This window comes from Pecten maximus, chromosome 6, assembly GCF_902652985.1.
Source record: "Pecten maximus chromosome 6, xPecMax1.1, whole genome shotgun sequence".
NCBI classification, from domain to species: Eukaryota; Metazoa; Mollusca; class Bivalvia; order Pectinida; family Pectinidae; genus Pecten; species Pecten maximus.
The window spans coordinates 32,945,529-32,968,587 of record NC_047020.1 but is presented as its reverse complement, the minus strand read 5'-3'; the positions used below and the strand labels follow the sequence as shown (position 1 = coordinate 32,968,587).

At 36.7% G+C, this 23,059-nt stretch overlaps 2 protein-coding genes across 9 annotated transcripts in view; one reads left to right on the top strand and one right to left on the bottom strand.

Moving 5' to 3' along the window:
• Positions 1-478: 478 nt before the first annotated feature.
• LOC117329571 lies at positions 479-21,992 on the bottom strand. The gene is made up of 4 exons (XM_033887577.1): positions 20,395-21,992; positions 1,646-2,151; positions 1,374-1,430; positions 479-1,224 (listed from the first exon to the last, which is right to left on the bottom strand). Exons 1-4 carry the CDS (start codon positions 20,426-20,428, stop codon positions 901-903), a joined length of 921 nt encoding a protein of 306 aa, XP_033743468.1. The 5' UTR covers positions 20,429-21,992; the 3' UTR covers positions 479-900.
• The window catches only part of LOC117329569 (H(+)/Cl(-) exchange transporter 3-like), a 71,834-nt gene continuing 64,072 nt past the window's right edge, over positions 15,298-23,059 (top strand). For 7 of the 8 annotated variants that reach the window (XM_033887576.1, XM_033887573.1, XM_033887572.1 and 4 more), the window contains exon 1: positions 15,298-15,423. The gene's annotated coding sequence lies outside the window, so the exon portion shown is untranslated. The remainder of the gene's footprint in view (positions 15,424-23,059) is intronic. The other variant, XM_033887569.1, reaches the window with a different exon arrangement.

The window sequence follows — 23,059 nt, the reverse complement described above, 5'->3', positions numbered from 1 at the left end:
GTGAGCTCTGAATATTATGAAAATTAGTCAAGAAAGTCTAATGCTATTAAGAGACTTTTCGGTGCCGTTTAAGAAAATGTTGATGTCATCTGTATAGTGTATTGGTTTGTATTCTTTACACGTGGTTTATTAGCTCTCTATAGTTTCAACAAACAGGAATCAATGGGATTAAATCGGGTCACCCTGGCGACAACCATGGCCTATGTTGAAAAGGGAGAAGGGAGAACATGGCCTAGATTTTAATATCGATGAACGGGATGTCACTGGTCCCATCGTTTGTGTACTTTAAAATTGTGTCTTTTCATACTTTTCATATGTTTTTCTCTTATATCCATCTTAAGCCCAACCTTCTTGGGTATTCTCATTCTTTCTTTCTCTTTGATTTAACGGTCTGCTAACTTAAACACTCGTTCAAATCACATCTTTGAAATATAAAATGTTTAAAAAACCAACAAAGAATCAAATGCAAGACAAAAAGAAAAATGATAATATTTATTTCCAAAAAAGCAATAATGCGCAAATACATGAATAAAACACAAAGTTAAAATCTTATAAAACAATATCAAAATAAATTGCTAAAAACATGGATGCCTCCTGATTTCAAACATTGTGTGCATGATTATCTATCAGAAAAGTTCCTAAGAAGTTCACTTAACAATCCAATTCACTGACGAATTACCCGTATACTAATATTCCTGTTGTAAATACACATTGATATATGTTATATACATCAGTAAAATATATCTTTGAAAATAAAAAAGTGGAAATAAAATCAAATACATACGCAAATAAATCAACATTTTGTATTTTCTTTTTATAGATAATAAACTATTCACTAACTTGTTATTTGAAAAATATACAATTATAACCAGTAGATGTAAACCTCCGTTTAAACGAAAATTATATTTGACATCGACCAGATTCGATTCCCAATAGCACCTTCTTGGTGTTTTGCAATGTACTCATAACATGATTCACAAGCCACATGGCATTAACGTTCCTTCCTAAGCAGATCTGGTCAACAGCGACACGTTTACGGAAGACGTTGATCTGCAGAAAGGCAATAAATCTCTGAAACTCCTCCTTAACAAGACTGTTCTCAAGACAACATCCACCAACAGACTGATTCACATCCGTTACGTTCTCAACGAGGCACACAGCCGTGACTACTGTCCTCAGGTCAGAGGTCAACTGGGAAACGTTCACGGTACAATTGCCATCAATCTGTTATTGAAAATGGATAGATTTTTACAATATCTTCATCATCATCAGTAGGTAATTTTTATTTCTGTAAAAATGTGATATGATGAAAAAACATGTACATTGTAATTTGTTTTCAATTTATCTTTGGTCTAATGTTTCGTCATGCTTACCTGGAGCGGTTGAGTTGGTTCTATTATAGAAAACTGTTTTCTGGTAAATAATCTCTTCTGAAAAAGAAATTAGATTATATTAGTTTTATTGTCAGAAAGTTAACCACCAACAGTTATTTGAACGTAGCGGTTAACTCATTCAAGTGGAAGAATGGATATCTTATGTTCGGATGTAATGCATTGTATATATCCTAATTGATATGTATGTAAATAAATAACGCTGGCTTGGTGATAGTTAAAAAGGATTCAGGAAAAATAGTATAGACACCTACCACTGCAAGGTACAGTTCATCCAGCTTGGAAACTGCCAAAACGGCTTGACGGCAGAGGTCCTCATGATTTAGGCCTAGGCAGAGACCCCTGGTTCTATGTTGTCCCTTTCTTGTGGTTATATTCATAGTTTGAACGTCAACATCCACAGAAGCAAAAGTTGACAACTCCCTTGTGGGTTCTGATTCTGAGAGATTGTGCTTTATGTTGTTTGATGAAATCTGTTCTCCTCTGCCTTCTTTTGGACGTTGTCCACGACTTCCTAGTTGACTATCAGTGATAATGTTATTCGAATCCTGCAAGTCCAGAGATGTTGTGGACATTTTTGTCGTATCATCCAATATATGGATCTTTGTTAGACTCTCAGATGTGTAAGAGAGGGTCGAGAGGATTTCAGTTGTGGAATCTTCTGTTCCATTCGATGGGTAATTCATGATGTCGTTTCTTATGACCGGAATACCGTAGCATGCGCATATCACCAGCAGGCAAACCTGGATACGATAGACTCCTGAAATGAAACAAAAACCATAAGATATCATTTAATCATTACATTATCCCCGTCGGGAATGAAGGGACAGTACAAGTCGTTACATGTACATTAGGTTTAAGTGCCATTCCATGAAACATCTTTGTTGAAGCGACAATGTTTGTATTAGTATGAAGATATTCTACAATTATAAACGCAAAATATTTCCATAAGTATTATTAAAGATTTTTGGCATTTCTACTATATATCTATTTGTTTCCTGTGTTCATAGAAAATATCAAGAAATTCAACATTACAATTGAAAGCAAATGTATTTTTATCTCAAAACATCATAAATTTATCCTATAATCTACATTACTCTAACAATATTATAGTTGCAAGACATGGTAAGCAATAGAAAAAAATCGACACTAATAATGGTATACAATGAAGAGATACATTCCGAAAATTCGATTGATTTACGTGAAATTGTGTTAAACTTAAATTGCATGTCAAAATGTGTACTATGACCATGAATTTCATAATTAATAGCACTATGACTGAAATTAACTTCAAACTTTAATAGATTGATTTACCGAATATATTAAAAACATTTGTTATGAAACGTATGCTGAACATCATTTACCTTGCATATTTCTGTTCTTGTAGTTTCGCCAGAAGACCGATTATTTAATTTGGTTATGAATTTCACGGCATTTTATACTTGTAGAAATTCATTTGATAATGCAAATTCCCACATGATTTGATATGTTAATTTTAGATTAATCGGTAATAGATTGTTTCGTTTTCCTATTGTTTGATGATGTCCAGGGTTTAACCAGAAATCACTATAATCATTATATTACCTGTGTGACAGTGTACATCCTTCTAATCAGACGTGTTGGAGGGGTGCCAGATACCAATATGATAAGTAGTAGGATAAGTGTTCATATGCCCATTATTGACTGACTATGTTTGCTTGTTTTCTGTCACTCAAAAGATCGCAGCATGATGAGGATGAGCCATTGTTTATAACAGTGTTTTTCAAATTCGTCACTACACGATATATCCGTTTCACTAATCATAATTTCCTAGTTTCATAAAATATTACGTTGACATTTTTATTAATACCTGAGAAGTAAATGAGAAATATATATCTTTGCTTTTTCTACACAAATGATATGTCAGTTTCTGCTACATTTATTTTTTTCGCTAAGATAGTATTGGATAAAGAAGACATAATTATCAAAGCACAACTTGAATATATGTTTGATACTTTTCATTTCTTTGATGAAAATACACACTTTGTTCTGTGTTATTGCTCCATCACATAAAGATATATTCCATTAAATGATATATTTTAAATCTATTCTACATTATCCGTGAGAAAATCAATTCAATTATGAACTTTTTCCTCTCAGAAATTTCCAAAATTCTTCTTCCGCTGTATCGGCCAGTCTAAAGTGACCCGGAAAACAGCGACATCATTTTTACGACTGAGTTCACAAGACTAAATTATTTTTCTGTATATCGAAGATTGTTTGTATGCTCAAAAAAAGTCGTTAAACGCTTTACAAATAACATGAACGCTTCATACGTAACTGTAATGAAATGAATTTATTTTCATATTTTATATGCTATTCTTTCGGTTAATGAAATAACTTTCTCGTTAACTCTTTAAATGCCACACAATCGCTATTTTAGACAGCGAACTGAGTAAAATATATTTGCATTGAATACTCCACTATCCCATTACAATACAATTCATATACAGCATTCAGTGAGAAATAATCAAATTTTCAAAGTTTATATCACATTTTGTCTTTGTAAAAAGCAGAATTATAGATATTATTGAAGACAAAAAACAATAATCCTTTAAGCAATATCCCCCCCCCCCCCCCCCCCCCCCCCCCCCCCCCTTCCCCTTCCTGTTTAGTCTCGCGCAAGTCAAACTTAATGAGATTACAAAATTAATCGCTTTTGGATTTCCATGTCGATACATCATTACAAATTATAAAGAAAATAAAGAAATGTCATAAGAAAATAGTATGTGAAGTTCCCTTCTATTAGAAACATAGGGGAAATGTCGGTGGTAGTCCACACATTAGTGTCTCTTCCCGAGATCAATAATATATAATAAGATATATTTCTGAATAAAACGTCTTTTGGGTGGTCGGGTGACACAGTGGTGACACACTTGCATTTTACCAAAGCGGTCGGGGTGCAAATCCCCGATCGGACATGAAAAAGTATGGGTCACCTGCCCGACCACGTGGGTTTCCCCCGGGTTATCCAGTTTTTCCCCACAATAAGACCCCTCATTGATATCAAGTTGATATAACTTGTTTCGCAATTGTTGTAAATATATAAAGTTTACATTTACAATAAAACGTCTATTATGGAAAGTATTTTTGATTTAAAGTATTCCACTTCAACTCAGCATATGTATGCCTTTCCATAATATTCCACTACTAGTAGTGTTAGGAGTGCGTCTGATCAATTTCCATGTCACTTTAATTGAGAACTTCCGTTTCTAATGAATCTGGAGTTTTGGTGTTTTCTCTTTAAAATCAAAGTTTGTTATTGAAGGATATATTGTCTTATATACATAAACTTTACTTTATTCGTTTGAAATATTCTTGCATAAGCAAAGGCAAATGAAAAGGGGCTTTGAAATATACAGAAAACAACACTTATGAAAAATCATTGAATCATTTATTAAACTGCCAGAAAAATAGTTTTGGAAATCTTGAATACGCAAAAAATAAGCAAAAAAAGATAATGAGATCGCAGAAACAATAAACATATGCCTGTGATCAACAATTTTATTTTGAATCTACTGCTTCACTCTTTTTTTTTTTTTTTTTTTTTTTCTTTTTCGACCTTCTGGGACTCGTCTTTGACGCTAGGGCAAAATGTGTAAAACCGAACGGAGTCTTTCTGAACAAATGGCATGTAGAAATTGGTTGACTAATCGGAGAGTCAAACATTTGTTTTGAAAGTCAGAGAGGGCAAGGGATATGAATCAACAGTGATAGAATATTCTAAAGTACTTGGCGCTCGTATCAGTGAAGTACTCGAAATCATTTTAACTGATAGTGGTTTGCGATTATGAAGTGGTAGATGATGACACACAGGAGGAAAGGTCAAATACGAGTCAAGATAGCTTTGGAGTACACAGAAGTACGTCAAATCAGATATTTAGTATGTTAGAGGTACTCCTTGCATTAGATATTCTATATGTAGTGTAGAATGGAAACATTCGTGTTTCTGTTAAAATGTCTCCCTCTCCCACATAAACGTGCTTAGGATTAACGCATGTTCATGATTATCTAACATTGTTTTAAACTACAAAGAGTATTTAGTATTACAAAAGGGTACGGCAAAATGTTCCAACAGCAAAGTCTTAAGAAATTGAAGATATAATGCTTCCCCGTTTGATGAGGTTTTCCAGATATTTTAGGTATTTTCAACTATGGCAAATATATCCGTTATCAAGAAAAGGTCATTTTGGTTGTCAGTCCATCTCCTGAGTCTATAAAGTCTTGGTTGACAGCCCATCTCCTGAGTTCTTAAAGTCTTGGTTGACAGCCCGTCTCCGGAGTCTTTAAAGTCTTGGTTGACAGCCCATCTCCTGAGTGTTTAAAGTCTTGGTTGACAGCCCATCTCCGGAGTCTTTAAAGTCTTGGTTGACAGCCCGTCTCCTGAGTTCTTAAAGTCTTGGTTGACAGCCCATCTCCTGTGTTCTTAAAGTCTTGGTTGTCAGCCCATCTCCTTAGTCTTTAAAGTCTTGGTTGACAGCCCATCTCCCGAGTCTTTAAAGTCTTGGTTGTCAGCCCATCTCCTGAGTGTTTAAAGTCTTGGTTAACAGCCCATCTCCTGAGTCTTTAAAGTCTTGGTTGACCGCCTATCTCCTGAGTCTTTAAAGTCTTGGTTGACAGCCCATGTCCCGAGTCTTTAAAGTCTTGGTTGTCAGCCCATCTCCTGAGTCTTTAAAGTCTTGGTTGACAGCCCATCTCCTGAGTGTTTAAAGTCTTGGTTGACAGCCCATCTCCTTAGTCTTTAAAGTCTTGGTTGACAGCCCATCTCCTGAGTCTTTAAAGTCTTGGTTGACAGCCCTTCTCCCGAGTCTTTAAAGTCTTGGTTGACAGCCCATCTCCTGAGTGTATAAAGTCTTGGTTGACAGCCCATCTCCGGAGTCTTTAAAGTCTTGGTTGACAGCCCATCTCCTGAGTCTTTAAAGTCTTGGTTGTCAGCCCATCTCCTGAGTCTTTAAAGTCTTGGTTGACAGCCCATCTCCTGAGTCTTTAAAGTCTTGGTTGACAGCCCATCTCCTTAGTCTTTAAGGTCTTGGTTGACAGCCCATCTCCCGAGTCTTTAAAGTCTTGGTTGTCAGCCCATCTCCTGAGTGTTTAAAGTCTTGGTTGACCACCTATCTCCTGAGTCTTTAAAGTCTTGGTTGACAGCCCATCTCCCGAGTCTTTAAAGTCTTGGTTGACAGCCCATGTCCCGAGTCTTTAAAGTCTTGGTTGACAGCCCATCTCCGGAGTCTTTAAAGTCTTGGTTGACAGCCCGTCTCCTGAGTTCTTAAAGTCTTGGTTGACAGCCCATCTCCTGTGTTCTTAAAGTCTTGGTTGTCAGCCCATCTCCTTAGTCTTTAAAGTCTTGGTTGACAGCCCATCTCCTTAGTCTTTAAAGTCTTGGTTGTCAGCCCATCTCCTGAGTCTTTAAAGTCTTGGTTTACAGCCCATCTCCTGAGTCTTTAAAGTCTTGGTTGACAGCCCATCACCTGAGTCTTTAAAGTCTTGGTTGACCGCCCATCTCCTGAGTCTTTAAAGTCTTGGTTGACAGCCCATCTCCTGAGTTCTTAAAGTCTTGGTTGGCAGCCCATCTCCGGAGTCTTAAAAGTCTTGGTTGACAGCCCATCTCCTGAGTTCTTAAAGTCTTGGTTGACAGCCCATCTCCTTAGTCTTTAAAGTCTTGGTTGACAGCCCATCTCCTGAGTCTTTAAAGTCTTGGTTTACAGCCCATCTCCTGAGTCTTTAAAGTCTTGGTTGACCACCTATCTCCTGAGTCTTTAAAGTCTTGGTTGACAGCCCATCTCCCGAGTCTTTAAAGTCTTGGTTAACAGCCCATGTCCCGAGTCTTTAAAGTCTTGGTTGACAGCCCATCTCCGGAGTCTTTAAAGTCTTGGTTGACAGCCCGTCTCCTGAGTTCTTAAAGTCTTGGTTGACAGCCCATCTCCTGTGTTCTTAAAGTCTTGGTTGTCAGCCCATCTCCTTAGTCTTTAAAGTCTTGGTTGACAGCCCATCTCCTTAGTCTTTAAAGTCTTGGTTGACAGCCCATCTCCTGAGTCTTTAAAGTCTTGGTTTACAGACCATCTCCTGAGTCTTTAAAGTCTTGGTTGACAGCCCATCACCTGAGTCTTTAAAGTCTTGGTTGACCGCCCATCTCCTGAGTCTTTAAAGTCTTGGTTGACAGCCCATCTCCTGAGTTCTTAAAGTCTTGGTTGGCAGCCCATCTCCGGAGTCTTAAAAGTCTTGGTTGACAGCCCATCTCCTGAGTTCTTAAAGTCTTGGTTGACAGCCCATCTCCTTAGTCTTTAAAGTCTTGGTTGACAGCCCATCTCCTGAGTCTTTAAAGTCTTGGTTTACAGCCCATCTCCTGAGTCTTTAAAGTCTTGGTTGACAGCCCATCTCCTGAGTCTTTAAAGTCTTGGTTAACCGCCCATCTCCTGAGTCTTTAAAGTCTTGGTTGACAGCCCATCTCCTGAGTTCTTAAAGTCTTGGTTGGCAGCCCATCTCCGGAGTCTTTAAAGTCTTGGTTGACAGCCCATCTCCTGAGTCTTTAAAGTCTTGGTTGACAGCCCATCTACTGAGTCTTTAAAGTCTTGGTTGACAGCCCATCTCCTGAGTCTTTAAAGTCTTGGTTGACAGCCCATCTCCTGAGTCTTTAAAGCCTTGGTTGACAGCCCATCTCCTGAGTGTTTAAAGTCTTGGTTGACAGCCCATCTCCTGAGTGTTTAAAGTCTTGGTTGACAGCCCATCTCCTGAGTGTTTAAAGTCTTGGTTGACAGCCCATCTCCTGAGTGTTTAAAGTCTTGGTTGACAGCCCATCTCCTGAGTATTTAAAGTCTTGGTTGTCAGCCCATCTCCTTAGTCTTTAAAGTCTTGGTTGACAGCCCATCTCCCGGGTCTTCAAAGTCTTGGTTGTCAGCCCATCTCCTGAGTTCTTAAAGTCTTGGTTGTCAGCCCATCTCCTGAGTCTTTAAAGTCTTGGTTTACAGCCCATCTCCTGAGTCTTTAAAGTCTTGGTTGACAGCCCATCTCCTGAGTCTTTAAAGTCTTGGTTAACCGCCCATCTCCTGAGTCTTTAAAGTCTTGGTTGACAGCCCATCTCCTGAGTTCTTAAAGTCTTGGTTGGCAGCCCATCTCCGGAGTCTTTAAAGTCTTGGTTGACAGCCCATCTCCTGAGTCTTTAAAGTCTTGGTTGACAGCCCATCTACTGAGTCTTTAAAGTCTTGGTTGTCAGCCCATCTCCTGAGTCTTTAAAGTCTTGGTTTACAGCCCATCTCCTGAGTCTTTAAAGTCTTGGTTGACAGCCCATCTCCTGAGTCTTTAAAGTCTTGGTTGACCGCCCATCTCCTGAGTCTTTAAAGTCTTGGTTGACAGCCCATCTCCTTAGTCTTTAAAGTCTTGGTTGACCGCCCATCTCCTGAGTCTTTAAAGTCTTGGTTGACAGCCCATCTCCTGAGTTCTTAAAGTCTTGGTTGACAGTCCATCTCCTTAGTCTTTAAAGTCTTGGTTGACAGCCCATCTCCTGAGTCTTTAAAATCTTGGTTTACAGCCCATCTCCTGAGTCTTTAAAGTCTTGGTTGACAGCCCATCACCTGAGTCTTTAAAGTCTTGGTTGACCGCCCATCTCCTGAGTCTTTAAAGTCTTGGTTGACAGCCCATCTCCTGAGTTCTTAAAGTCTTGGTTGGCAGCCCATCTCCGGAGTCTTAAAAGTCTTGGTTGACAGCCCATCTCCTGAGTTCTTAAAGTCTTGGTTGACAGCCCATCTCCTTAGTTTTTAAAGTCTTGGTTGACAGCCCATCTCCTGAGTCTTTAAAGTCTTGGTTTACAGCCCATCTCCTGAGTCTTTAAAGTCTTGGTTGACAGCCCATCTCCGGAGTCTTTAAAGTCTTGGTTAACCGCCCATCTCCTGAGTCTTTAAAGTCTTGGTTGACAGCCCATCTCCTGAGTTCTTAAAGTCTTGGTTGGCAGCCCATCTCCGGAGTCTTTAAAGTCTTGGTTGACAGCCCATCTCCTGAGTCTTTAAAGTCTTGGTTGACAGCCCATCTACTGAGTCTTTAAAGTCTTGGTTGACAGCCCATCTCCTGAGTCTTTAAAGTCTTGGTTGACAGCCCATCTCCTGAGTCTTTAAAGCCTTGGTTGACAGCCCATCTCCTGAGTGTTTAAAGTCTTGGTTGACAGCCCATCTCCTGAGTCTTTAAAGTCTTGGTTGACAGCCCATCTCCTGAGTGTTTAAAGTCTTGGTTGACAGCCCATCTCCTGAGTGTTTAAAGTCTTGGTTGACAGCCCATCTCCTGAGTATTTAAAGTCTTGGTTGTCAGCCCATCTCCTTAGTCTTTAAAGTCTTGGTTGACAGCCCATCTCCCGGGTCTTCAAAGTCTTGGTTGACAGCCCATCTCCTGAGTCTTTAAAGTCTTGGTTGACAGCCCATCTCCTGAGTCTTTAAAGTCTTGGTTGACCGCCTATCTCCTGAGTTCTTAAAGTCTTGGTTGACCGCCTATCTCCTGAGTGTATAAAGTCTTGGTTGACAGCCCATCTCCTGAGTCTTTAAAGTCTTGGTTGACCGCCTATCTCCTGTGTTCTTAAAGTCTTGGTTGACCGCCTATCTCCTGAGTTCTTAAAGTCTTGGTTGACCGCCTATCTCCTGAGTGTATAAAGTCTTGGTTGACAGCCCATCTCCTGAGTCTTTAAAGTCTTGGTTGACCGCCTATCTGCTGAGTTCTTAAAGTCTTGGTTGACCGCCTATCTCCTGAGTGCATAAAGTCTTGGTTGACAGCCCATCTCCTGAGTGTTTAAAGTCTTGGTTGACAGCCCATCTCCTGAGTATTTAAAGTCTTGGTTGTCAGCCCATCTCCTTAGTCTTCAAAGTCTTGGTTGACAGCCCATCTCCTTAGTCTTTAAAGTCTTGGTTGACAGCCCATCTCCTGAGTCTTTAAAGTCTTGGTTGACAGCCCATCTCCTGAGTATTTAGAGTCTTGTTGACAGCCCATCTCCTGAGTCTTTAACGTCTTGGTTGACAGCCCATCTCCTGAGTCTTTAAAGTCTTGGTTGACAGCCCATCTCCCGAGTCTTTAAAGTCTTGGTTGACAGCCCATCTCCTGGGTCTTTAAAGTCTTGGTTGACAGCCCATCTCCTGGGTCTTTAAAGTCTTGGTTGACAGCCCATCTCCTTAGTCTTTAAAGTCTTGGTTGACAGCCCATCTCCTGAGTCTTTAAAGTCTTGGTTGACAGCCCATCTCCTGAGTATTTAAATCTTGTTGACAGCCCATCTCCTGAGTATTTTAACGTCTTGGTTGACAGCCAATCTCCCGAGTCTTTAAAGTCTTGGTTGACAGCCCATCTCCTGAGTATTTAAAGTCTTGTTGACAGCCCATCTCCTGAGTCTTTAAAGTCTTGGTTGACAGCCCATCTCCCGAGTCTTTAAAGTCTTGGTTGACAGCCCATCTCCTGGGTCTTTAAAGTCTTGGTTGACAGCCCATCTCCCGGGTCTTTAAAGTCTTGGTTGACAGCCCATCTCCTGAGTCTTTAAAGTCCTGGTTGACAGCCCATCTCCTGAGTCTATAAAGTCATGGTGACAGCCCATCTCCTGAGTGTTTAAAGTCTTGGTTGACAGCCCATCTCCTGAGTGTTGAAAGTCTTGGTTGACAGCCCATCTCCTGAGTGTATAAAGTCTTGGTTGACAGCCCATCTCCTGAGTCTTTAAAGTCTTGGTTGACAGCCCATCTCCCGAGTGTTTAAAGTCTTGGTTGACAGCCCATCTCCCGAGTGTTTAAAGTCTTGGTTGACAGCCCATCTCCTGAGTGTATAAAGTCTTGGTTGACAGCCAATCTCCTGAGTCTTTAAAGTCTTGGTTGACAGCCCATCTCCTGAGTGTATAAAGTCTCGGTTGACAGCCCATCTCCTGAGTGTATAAAGTCTTGGTTGACAGCCCATCTCCTGAGTCTTTAAAGTCTTTGGTCTAGGAAATGACACTCGGTTATGAGCTACTGTCGTTAACATCTCAGTTGTGTGGATCCACACCAATTGAGCGGTTGATACGGCCACATCCGCCTGTTCCGTTACGGCTGTCTGCTCGCTTGGGGTGGAGTCATTAAGCATTGCTATTAAACATGAACCGTAAGAATCGCTACAAAATGTTCATGTAATCAACAAGTTGTATTATACGTTTCTGATAAATAATCTCCCACAGCCCTAGTCAAACATAATTTAACAGGTAGGGAAAGACTCAAAGCAGGTGAAAAGTTCTTCGAAAGGCCTCGACACTACCCAATTTAAGGGGCCCAATCTATGCTAACATGGAATGTCACCCATACCCAAAATTTCAAAGAATGTTGGTTATTTTATATAAACTAAACACATCATGAAAAAAAGTAACTTTTATATTATTCTATAAATTGACAGCATTTGAAAAGTCTGGATACATTCAAGAAAATACTTAATCATTGGAACAGTAATTTGTTATTAAAGTAATTGCGTTGCACTCTTCTCGACTTTGTGAGCATAAACGTAGATTCGCTGTGTGCTGCCTTAAAGATACCAAGAGATCAAAGCTGGTTACAGATTTGCGGAGTCGTTTGAAATGTTGACACACTTCTTCTCAACTGTCCTCTATAAAATACCAAGGTGAGACATTTTCTAGATACAAATGTACTTGCTGTCGGCTTTAGAGTTGCGTATAGTAATTGTTTGATGTTTAGTCTTGTACGTGCCAAATTCCTTTGTTCGATCTTTTAACGGTCTTGGTTGACCGCCTATCTCCTCGGTTCTTAAAGTCTTGGGTGACCGCCCTATCTCCTGAATTCTTAAAGTCTTGGTTGACCGCCTATCTCCTGAGTGTATAAAGTCTTGGTTGACAGCCCATCTCCTGAGTCTTTAAAGTCTTGGTTGACCGCCTATCTCCTGAGTTTTTAAAGTCTTGGTTGACAGCCCATCTCCTGAGTTCTTAAAGTCTTGGTTGACCGCCTATCTCCTGAGTGCATAAAGTCTTGGTTTACAGCCCATCTCCTGAGTGTTTAAAGTCTTGGTTGACAGCCCATCACCTGAGTATTTAAAGTCTTGGTTGTCAGCCCATCTCCTTAGTCTTCAAAGTCTTGGTTGACAGCCTATCTCCTTAGTCTTTAAAGTCTTGGTTGACAGCCCATCTCCTGAGTCTTTAAAGTCTTGGTTGACAGCCCATCTCCTGAGTATTTAGAGTCTTGTTGACAGCCCATCTCCTGAGTATTTAACGTCTTGGTTGACAGCCCATCTCCTGAGTATTTAAAGTCTTGTTGACAGCCTATCTCCTGAGTCTTTAAAGTCTTGGTTGACAGCCCATCTCCTGAGTCTTTAAAGTCTTGGTTGACAGCCCATCTCCTGAGTCTTTAAAGCCTTTGTTGACAGCCCATCTCCTGAGTGTTTAAAGTCTTGGTTGACAGCCCATCTCCTGAGTGTTTAAAGTCTTGGTTGACAGCCCATCTCCTGAGTGTTTAAAGTCTTGGTTGACAGCCCATCTCCTGAGTATTTAAAGTCTTGGTTGACAGCCCATCTCCTGAGTGTTTAAAGTCTTGGTTGACAGCCCATCTCCTGAGTGTTTAAAGTCTTGGTTGACAGCCCATCTCCTGAGTGTTTAAAGTCTTGGTTGACAGCCCATCTCCTGAGTATTTAAAGTCTTGGTTGTCAGCCCATCTCCTTAGTCTTCAAAGTCTTGGTTGACAGCCCATCTCCTTAGTCTTTAAAGTCTTGGTTGACAGCCCATCTCCTGAGTCTTTAAAGTCTTGGTTGACAGCCCATCTCCTGAGTCTTTAAAGTCTTGGTTGACAGCCCATCTCCTGAGTCTTTAAAGTCTTGGTTGACCGCCTATCTCCTGAGTTCTTAAAGTCTTGGTTGACAGCCCATCTCCTGAGTCTTTAAAGTCTTGGTTGACCGCCTATCTCCTGAGTTCTTAAAGTCTTGGTTGACAGCCCATCTCCTGAGTCTTTAAAGTCTTGGTTGACCGCCTATCTCCTGAGTGTATAAAGTCTTGGTTGACAGCCCATCTCCTGAGTCTTTAAAGTCTTGGTTGACCGCCTATCTCCTCTGTTCTTAAAGTCTTGGTTGACCGCCTATCTCCTGAGTTCTTAAAGTCTTGGTTGACCGCCTATCTCCTGAGTGTTTAAAGTCTTGGTTGACAGCCCATATCCTGAGTGTTTAAAGTCTTGGTTGACAGCCCATCTCCTGAGTGTTTAAAGTCTTGGTTGACAGCCCATCTCCTGAGTGTATAAAGTCTTGGTTGACAGCCCATCTCCTGAGTCTTTAAAGTCTTGGTTGACAGCCCATCTCCTGAGTGTATAAAGTCTTGGTTGACAGCCCATCTCCTGAGTGTATAAAGTCTTGGTTGACAGCCCATCTCCTGAGTCTTTAAAGTCTTTGGTCTAGGAAATGACACTCGGTTATGAGCTACTGTCGTTAACATCTCAGTTGTGTGGATCCACACCAATTGAGCGGTTGATACGGCCACATCCGCCTGTTCCGTTACGGCTGTCTGCTCGCTTGGGGTGGAGTCATTAAGCATTGCTATTAAACATGAACCGTAAGAATCGCTACAAAATGTTCATGTAATCAACAAGTTGTATTATACGTTTCTGATAAATAATCTCCCACAGCCCTAGTCAAACATAATTTAACAGGTAGGGAAAGACTAAAGCAGGTGAATAAGTTCTTTCGAAAGGCCTCGGACGATACCCAATTTAAGGGCCAAGTATGCATAACATGGATATGTCAAACATTACCCAAAAATTTCAAAGAAATGTTGTGTTTTTTTTAAATAAACTAAACAACATGAATGAAAAAAAAGTAAACTTGATATATATCTATAAATACATGTATTTGAAAAGGCGATACACTTCAAGAAAATACTTAACAATTGGAAACAGTAAATTGATTAATAAAATTAATGATGCTGTTTGCATCTTTTCGACTTTGTCGGCATAAACTAGAATTAGCTGTTGGGCGCCTTAAAATATACCAAGAGATCAAAGGCTGTGTAAGATTTGCGGAGTCGTTGAAAATGTAGAACACTTTTTCTTTCACTGTCCTCTATAAAATACCAAGGGATGACTATTTTTCTAGATACAAAATGTACTTGCTGTAGGTCTTTGGAGTTGCTTATAGTAATTGTTTTATTGTTTATCTATGTCGTGCCAGAATTCCTTTTGTTCAAATGATCAAAATAGTGTTGTATTGATAATATATTCATGTAAAACCATATAAACTGTCTAATTTGAGCTTTTCACATTTTTTGTTTGTTTGCTTGGATTTTTTTTTTTATTCCTGACACGACATAGATAAACACTTTTAAAATGATATTATTGTTTTAATTAACAGTTTCACAAAATTCTCTCTGAATTCTTCTGTTTTTCATTGATTCAAACATAGACTACTTTATTGTCAAAACGTACAAAAGGATTGGGCACCAGTTTTTGCAACTTATCAACGCCCTTTCCTAAAACAAATACAAAATTACAATATTCATTGTGTTTCATTACACACCAAGAAAGAAGATGTGTAAGTTAACCAAACATAGGTATGTGTGTAGCTAGCCCGTGTAGACTTATTCCAGGTGTGTCTTCACACACACGACCCGGCCGGTTTCCTGTGCACTAGGCCTAGTCATCTTTGCAATAAATCTCTCAAACTTCCATCCAATTTTTTTTTTCACCAGTCATTTATTGATATCAAGTAGTTGGTGTAAATATGATAAGTGTGTACTCTTTTAGCATCCCAGTTATGATATTTGATGATATTGAATATTTTTGTGATGCAGCAGTATTAAATTTTATACTGGCGTACTTAGATAGTCTATGGGGAGACAAGTGTCATGATCCAGAGGAGAGGACGTTTGAGGGGAGATAACTCGTATTGTCCACCAGAGGGTGTATATTCTACTTCCGGAAATATTTACATCAATGGCCGTCATGTTCACATGACTTGCATCTTATTTTCTTGTCAGAGACTGAATTAGTCGGACTTTAATTATCGATAATACATATAACAGATCTTAGAGGTAAGCTGATCACCAAAACTGAATACAAGAGGGTCGTGAATGGTCATTTTTGTCGTTCAAGCGTACAATAGACACACTGTTGACAAAACAATAATCAAATTTTGTGTACACAGTAACAGTGTGTAAGTAGCCTACCGATACTATATCAACATGTGTTACTACTGTATAATAAAGATATGGCCCTGCTATAATAGCCGCAATATAAGTATATTATTTGATAGATAAAGACCCAGATCCCTGCGCATATCATAGCAGTATATACGTAGCGGAAAAGCATTTGACATTTTTTACCATTATCATAGGGCCTACTAGCCTACTGTATAACTGTTAGTTTCCAAAATGTGAAATGTTTAATTTTTCCGCAACAACAGTACGTAGCTACGCTGTATCTGCATATCACAGAGGTAGGATATAATTACAATTTTAATGTACAAGAAATGACGAGTCATATGATATTTCTGAATATTTTCATTAGTATTAACAGAGACCTATATACTAAATTAATATAGGTCTCTGGTATTAATAAATAGGCATATATATCTGTGGTATATATGTGTACAATGTCATTAGAACTAAATTCGGATGATTAGAACCGTCATTCAAATTTTAGGGTCAAATTTCATGAACCAATCAAATATGAACTGCTCTTACTGTTTCCACAGGAGACTGTATAAATAATATTGACGTTCTTTTTGTGTAAATTTTTTCATTTATAATAAATATAAAACTACCCCTGGTATTTGAAAAAAGGGGGTTGGTTGATCTTATTTTATAATTGTTTCCGATAGAACATCAAAATCCAATGCTATTTTAGACAGTAGAATGTGAAAGTTTTTGCATAAAATATTATTTTGATACTTAGATCCAAATTGTTGTCCACCAAATGCAGGCATTCCTTTATTAATTATGAAGCCAATGTAGAAGTGCACATGACTAATGGCAGTAGCGTAATGCTGCTAATGTCTACATCAACAGCAGTGTTTCAGTGGCTAAATTGTATAAGAAATAAATTAAATTTTGCACTCTGACATACCCTATCGTAATTCTTTATTAATTGTAAACTGACACAGTTTAAAGATACAAAATTGGCATCAAATAAATATTTCTATATATATTTCCATGGTAATTCGTGCAACATTGAATTATCTTCTAAATAATTTCTTCTTAATATGTTTGCTTGATGGACAAATTTTCCTAAATTACATAATTCTTTTGTAATTAACAGATAATAGAAACGTAACTAATTCAAAGACAGAGGGATTTAATCGATAACAGGGCTTAATATTTTTTATTCTCAAATGATTTGGTGATCAGGGGCATTTAAAAATGAAATGATGTTCATCTTCGAATTTGATGTCAGTAAGAAACACAGGGCAGGTTTGAAACTGACCTGATGTATACATACATTTCTGTCTGCCAGGTGATTCGATGAGAAGACAATGTGAATATAAATCTTAAGAATTACTTTTTATGATAAGCAGGAATTGATTTTAAAAGATAAGTTTGAAATATGCTAAGTAATCTACAACATGCCAGTATAAAACACATAGGCGACAAAACAAAAAAAAATCTCACACTCTTGCTTGAAATTGTTTAACAAACGTCTTACAATAGATATATAATTACTTCCGATATATGCCCTTCATATATATATATATATATACCTAATGAGCCAAATTTCATATTAAGGGGCATCTAAACAGCAAATCCAGTCAAAACATTGATATTTTACAGGCCTATAAATCCCTATTATGGTGCAATGTCACAGAAGTAACATGATGAACTTTTAGTATGTTTCATGGCAAACCCTGGGTCTTGCTGTTGACATGTATTTGTTAAGCTGTTTGTAAATTTCAACAAAACATAAGAAAAAGGCATGTTTCAGGGGGACATAATTAACTCATTTGTATCCCATATATTACACAAACTTGCCATGTCGTTTTGCTCACAAGTGTCTAAAACACAAAATAGGAGCATTGGTTTGACCAGCTTTGACGTTATTATATGTATAAACGCTGTTTTTATTTTGACCTTGAATTGCAAATGGCGGTCGTGAATGATATCACACAAATATGGCATATAAGGAGGTATTTAAAACATCAAAAATGCTCTTATTAGACAATATAAAGTATTCTTGAAGTGGCAAGAAGACTGTTTTTATGAAAAAATGTTCACCCGTTGAGTTTGGGGTAAAATATGCCTATTTCTGAAAAAGGCTGCAAACTCACCATTTTAACAAATTGACATTCAAATGTTCATGTTACTATGATGAGATGTCTTAAAAGTACGATATAGGAGTTTTGTTATTAACTGAAATGCCTCCTTTAAACCATATTTGTGTAATATTATTCTCAGCTGCCATTTGCATTTCAAGGTCAAAACAAAATAAGTGTTTATACGTACATACAGTAAAATCCGATCAAACAAATGCTCCTACCCTGTGCTATAGACACTTGTGAACATAACAGCATAGCTATTTTTCAGGTTTGATCATTTGCATGACTTAGAATTATTCCATGCCAAATCTTACCACAAAGTTACTCTACAGAAGAAACTGGTAGCATCTACAGCATATTATTGGTGATTGTAAGAATTTATAGCTACATGTCCAAACAAACATTTTGGTATATTACATGACATTTTCTGTGCAAATCTTAAGGTATTTATTCATGTTTGAAATTCAACACTATTCTGCTATATAGATGACCCTTAAACTTTTGCAACCAAGTTTTTACAATTGGGATTTGCCTCACAATCATTGTACATATTTTCGTAATATACAATCTTGGTAGAGGTTAATTTACAACAGTGTTATAAGTATTTTTAATTTGCATAAGAGGGACAATGGAAACTTCCCCTATTCAATGTATACCATATAACATTTGGTGTTGATCGTTTAACTCTCAAGAATATTTTTACAAATATCCAATTATACCAAAAACCCCATACTTCACCACTATAACCCGCCAAACTTCCTACAACTGTGTCAAAGAGACTCAATAATATGGAAAAATTTTAAAACATGGATACACAAGTCTTTTTTAATGCAAATATAATATAATACTTTAGCTGTTTTTGTAATCAGGATAAATTAAGATTACCATTATAGTTTTTAACAAAAAGTCGACAGAGCAAAACTATCAACATTTTCAAGTTAGGTACCATAAAAATACCATTTTCATTGTGTGATATTATAAAGATATAGCTACCGGACATACGGAAAATTAAACCACAACTTTAGTTTTAGCGACATTAACTGTCAGAAACCACTTTTCTGCATTTTCAAGTTTGTCAAGCATTGGCAGTAAACCATTTATACTTTCAGAAAACAGAAGCATGTCATCAGCATACATTAATAAAAATAGGGACGATTCTTGTAAGTCAAGGGACATTACAACGACCCGTAAAAGTTTAGATTCATAATTAATCAGATTCATAATTTACTTTTGCCGTGTTGAAGACTATGCAGGTACATGCATGTCTAAAATGAATTTTGATTTGAAATTCAGTTTTGCCCTGCATAACATCGAAGGATAATGCACTACCATTGTCATAACTTTGATTTGTTTAACAATTCATTAATTTTATGATAATATTACTTGGACATGATTTTGGGTATGTTACTTTTCAAAAAGCAGTTAATTCATTGAATGAGTTTAGATTGTTAAACAAAGAATGGATATGTATGCGTAAAATGTACAAACATGAGATTCAGAAAAATAAATTGTATAATTTCAATGTGCCAAAAGTAATTTATGTATACATGTTGTATTCACTTAATTTCTCTGTAACAGTTTAAATATGTTTGTTTTATCATGAACAGACAAACACTTTGATTCAGATTATTTCGTTTAATTTTACATTTCAACAGAATAGGCCACATAAGTAACATATTTTTATAATATCAGTCTATGACATTTAATCATTAATGTATATCCAGTAATTTCTGTAGGATTTTGGACCAGTGAATGGATCGGCTCGGTCTCAGGCATTTGACTTCAATTATCAAGTTCTGCATATTATTTTCAAATTTCTGATGAGTTCATTGCGAAGACTGGCTTCTCAAAATAAGCAAAATAATTAATATGTGTCCTGGGCTTAGGTGGCGGTGTCCAAAAAATCATTGTATTTTAAAACCTTTTCATTTTATACAATGCTATTCCATGCATACCGGTAAGCCATATGCATGCATTCATCACACCTCGGCACGTCATGTAACAAAGTGTGATAAAACAAAAACATCTGAATATCATTCATCAATCTAAAACATCTAAATATCGTTCATCAATCTAAAACATCTAAATATCGTTCATCAAATTAATTTAAAACATTTAATATCGTTCTTCAATTTAAAACATCTAAATATCGTTCTTCAATTTAAAACATCTAAATATCGTTCTTCAATCTAAAACATTTAAATATCGTTCATCAATCTAAAATATCTAAATATGCCATTAATCTTAAACATCTAAATATTGTTCATCAATCTTGTTTGGGGGCATTTTAGTCTAATATATTTCTCATTGTTCGGAGAAAATTGTGAAATATATTATTTCTGGATAATTTTACTATGATATTAGTTTTCCTAGCCATCTTGCCTCTTGGTTTTAGACTATAAAGTGACCTACATGTATGTAAACACTAACACATCCTGTATACATATGTGTAAATTTATTTCAGGTGTTATTTTAATTTTGTAGTATTCAAAACTTTGGAAGCAAAGTATCAAAATCGAATTAAGAATTTGACTGAATTTCAATAATTAATAAAGATATCTACAAATATTAAACGGCACTTTGTGGGACCAACATTTAGGATTACCCTACCACCGATCACCCCCACCACACCCTTTTTAGATCGAGTGCTTGTTGAACCTTAATTGACAGTTCTTTCCAATGTCTGTGATGGTGCAATGCATATGATTTTGTGGCTAGCCATTTTGATAGAGAATATATAAAACTTCAGACTTACTTGGATGGTAAAAATCTCTAATAAAGTGCTCCATTTCGGCATGTAAACATCAATGGAAACTCTCCAATATGGTCGCTATAAACTCGGATCATAGTAACACTGATAGGTATCGTATCATAATAAGATTTCGGAGTTCTAAATATCATACATGATTTATATTGAAAATTATCCAGGATCCAAAACAAAAATGAATGTTATTAGGTTAATTAAACTATGCCACTTTAATTAGTAGAAAAGAATGTCCTAAATCAAATATTGAAAGTATTGAGCTAATTTTGAAGGAGAAATAGTTCCAAGATCTGCGGATGCCCAAATTGGTAAGTCAAGGGAAGTAACTCTTAGAGTGGAACAGGACTTGTGTTTGTTTTAGAATCACTAAAAATACACCAAATAATTTATTACAATGCATTTAATATAGATGGCTTGATCTCTGAAATATTTCTATTGTTTTCAGCTTAATATTAAAAAACAGATATAGAAATTTGCACAAGAGATACCAGCACGGATTTAATTAAGCCTTTATAATTTCAAATTATGATATAGATTTCTACTGTATATGAAAAGGTATAATTGTAACTCAGACTTAGATATACATGTACACTATATATACTGCTATTGTAGTACAGGGGTTTATTACTTTGTAATGAAATATTTTCAAATCCAAAATAGAGTCGAGATCAACATAGCATATGTTTATATTTGATCTCGACTAAATTTTGAAATGTTATCATCATCATAATCTTTCATTGTGAACCCCTATGATTGTTAAATTACATAAGATTATGAACAACTGTTAGCATTTCATTAATACAGGGGAAATAATTTGAATAAAAAAAAAATTGTATGTTTATCCAAAATGTAAAAGACAATTTTGTGCTTAATCAATGATTAAATGATACAATGTAGTATCTATCCTGAACAATGCCCAGTTTGATAGACCATACCAACATAAAATTATTACCAAAGTACCGGTCCTGTCAGGTACTAGTATAATTTTCCTGTGTTTCAAGTCCAGTAAAGTATCATCTTCATGTTCCCCATCGTAGTCCCATGTGTCTCTTTTGGCTAAACTGAAATCACAGTTTGATGAAACAAAACATGTTTGTAATTCATGATTTGACTTGGAATTAAAAGTTTGTTTTGTCTGATTCTTATTCTGTCTGAACACAATGGACGAGAGAAAGTGTTCACAGATCAGGTAAGACTATTATATAGTATCCCTGTTATGTTGCATCAAAACTTTATTTTATGCATTTTGAATTGTGAATGTTGTATATGCATTGTATACGTAGTTATGTTTATAACTGCCCAAAATATTTTTTATTTCCATCGTTATATGCACAATGTAGATGAGCTGTGTGATAATTTTTTTAAATGCACATACACTGATTCTTGTATTAATTTTTTAAAAGCAGAGATGAAAATCTTCAGCTGATTGGCTGATTTCAGCCTCTTTAGCTCCCAAAAAATGTCTAATTCTGTGTATAATTTCTACTAAATAAATTTCAGCCTTTCTTAAGATTTTCCATTTTAACCTCTATAAGACAGACATAATCTAGCTGTTAATATTGAATATTGATAAAGTGAAAAAAGAAACACTTGTTTATTTAATAAACTTATAATATATGATTTTTAACTACATGATTAATAATTCCTATTGTTTTTCATTTAATGATTGGTGTATGTTAATATTTTTATGGTTGACTGATTCTCCTGTCCTTTTGATTTGTTGTTGACTGTACTTAAGAGAGTTGATTGGCAACTGCAAGATGAAATGTCCAGGGACAGCAATATGTATACTGCAGCTCTCTAGCGACCATGGTTTTTACCTGCAGAAGGAAACAAAAATATTTATAATTAATGATCATAAAATCAACATATTCAAATTTAGTTTATTTATAGGCCAGCAACATTTTGGATGGTTGCAAATTATTTTTCATATTTTTTTTTATTGACCCACACAAGCAAATTGATATTCTGACCGAGATATGAACCCCAATATTCCTGTAGATTTGTAATTCTGAATCATAAGTGCACTTAACCCACTGGCTGTCATATCAGCATGTTTAATTTTTGAAATTTTACCATGGTAGTACCAGCACAAATTGAAGGCATATTTCTCCTTAATTCCCTGTATCCTTCCACATTTCTTTATCCCTCAGCACATATCTGTTCCAATGAATGTATCACTAGTATAGTTTGTAGTACATGGTCATAAATGAGATAATTTGTTGACCATAATTATGTATATATCAAGTATATTTACCGTGATGTTTTGTTGTCAGTATACATGTATTGTCAAGCACTGTCCTCTAATGGTATTCAATTAATTTGACATGGAGTTTTGTCATATGTTTAGGGAAAAAAATATAATCTTTATATTAAATGATCATTTCATAATGTGGCGTCAAGGCACCATTAATCTGAAGTGTCCAAACATATTTAAAAAGTCATGTGTCCCGTCAATCCCAAGAGTCAGATTTCATATTGGGGAGTCAAAAGCATACTTTCAAAATAGTATATGTATATACAAGTCATGATCATACACAATACAAAATAGGTTAGAGGCCTTTTGAATTCATTGACAGCTCGTTGGTGAGGAATGAAACACTGAAAGACTGGTACCTTATAAATTAAGTATCAATTATCGCACAAGCAAAGAACC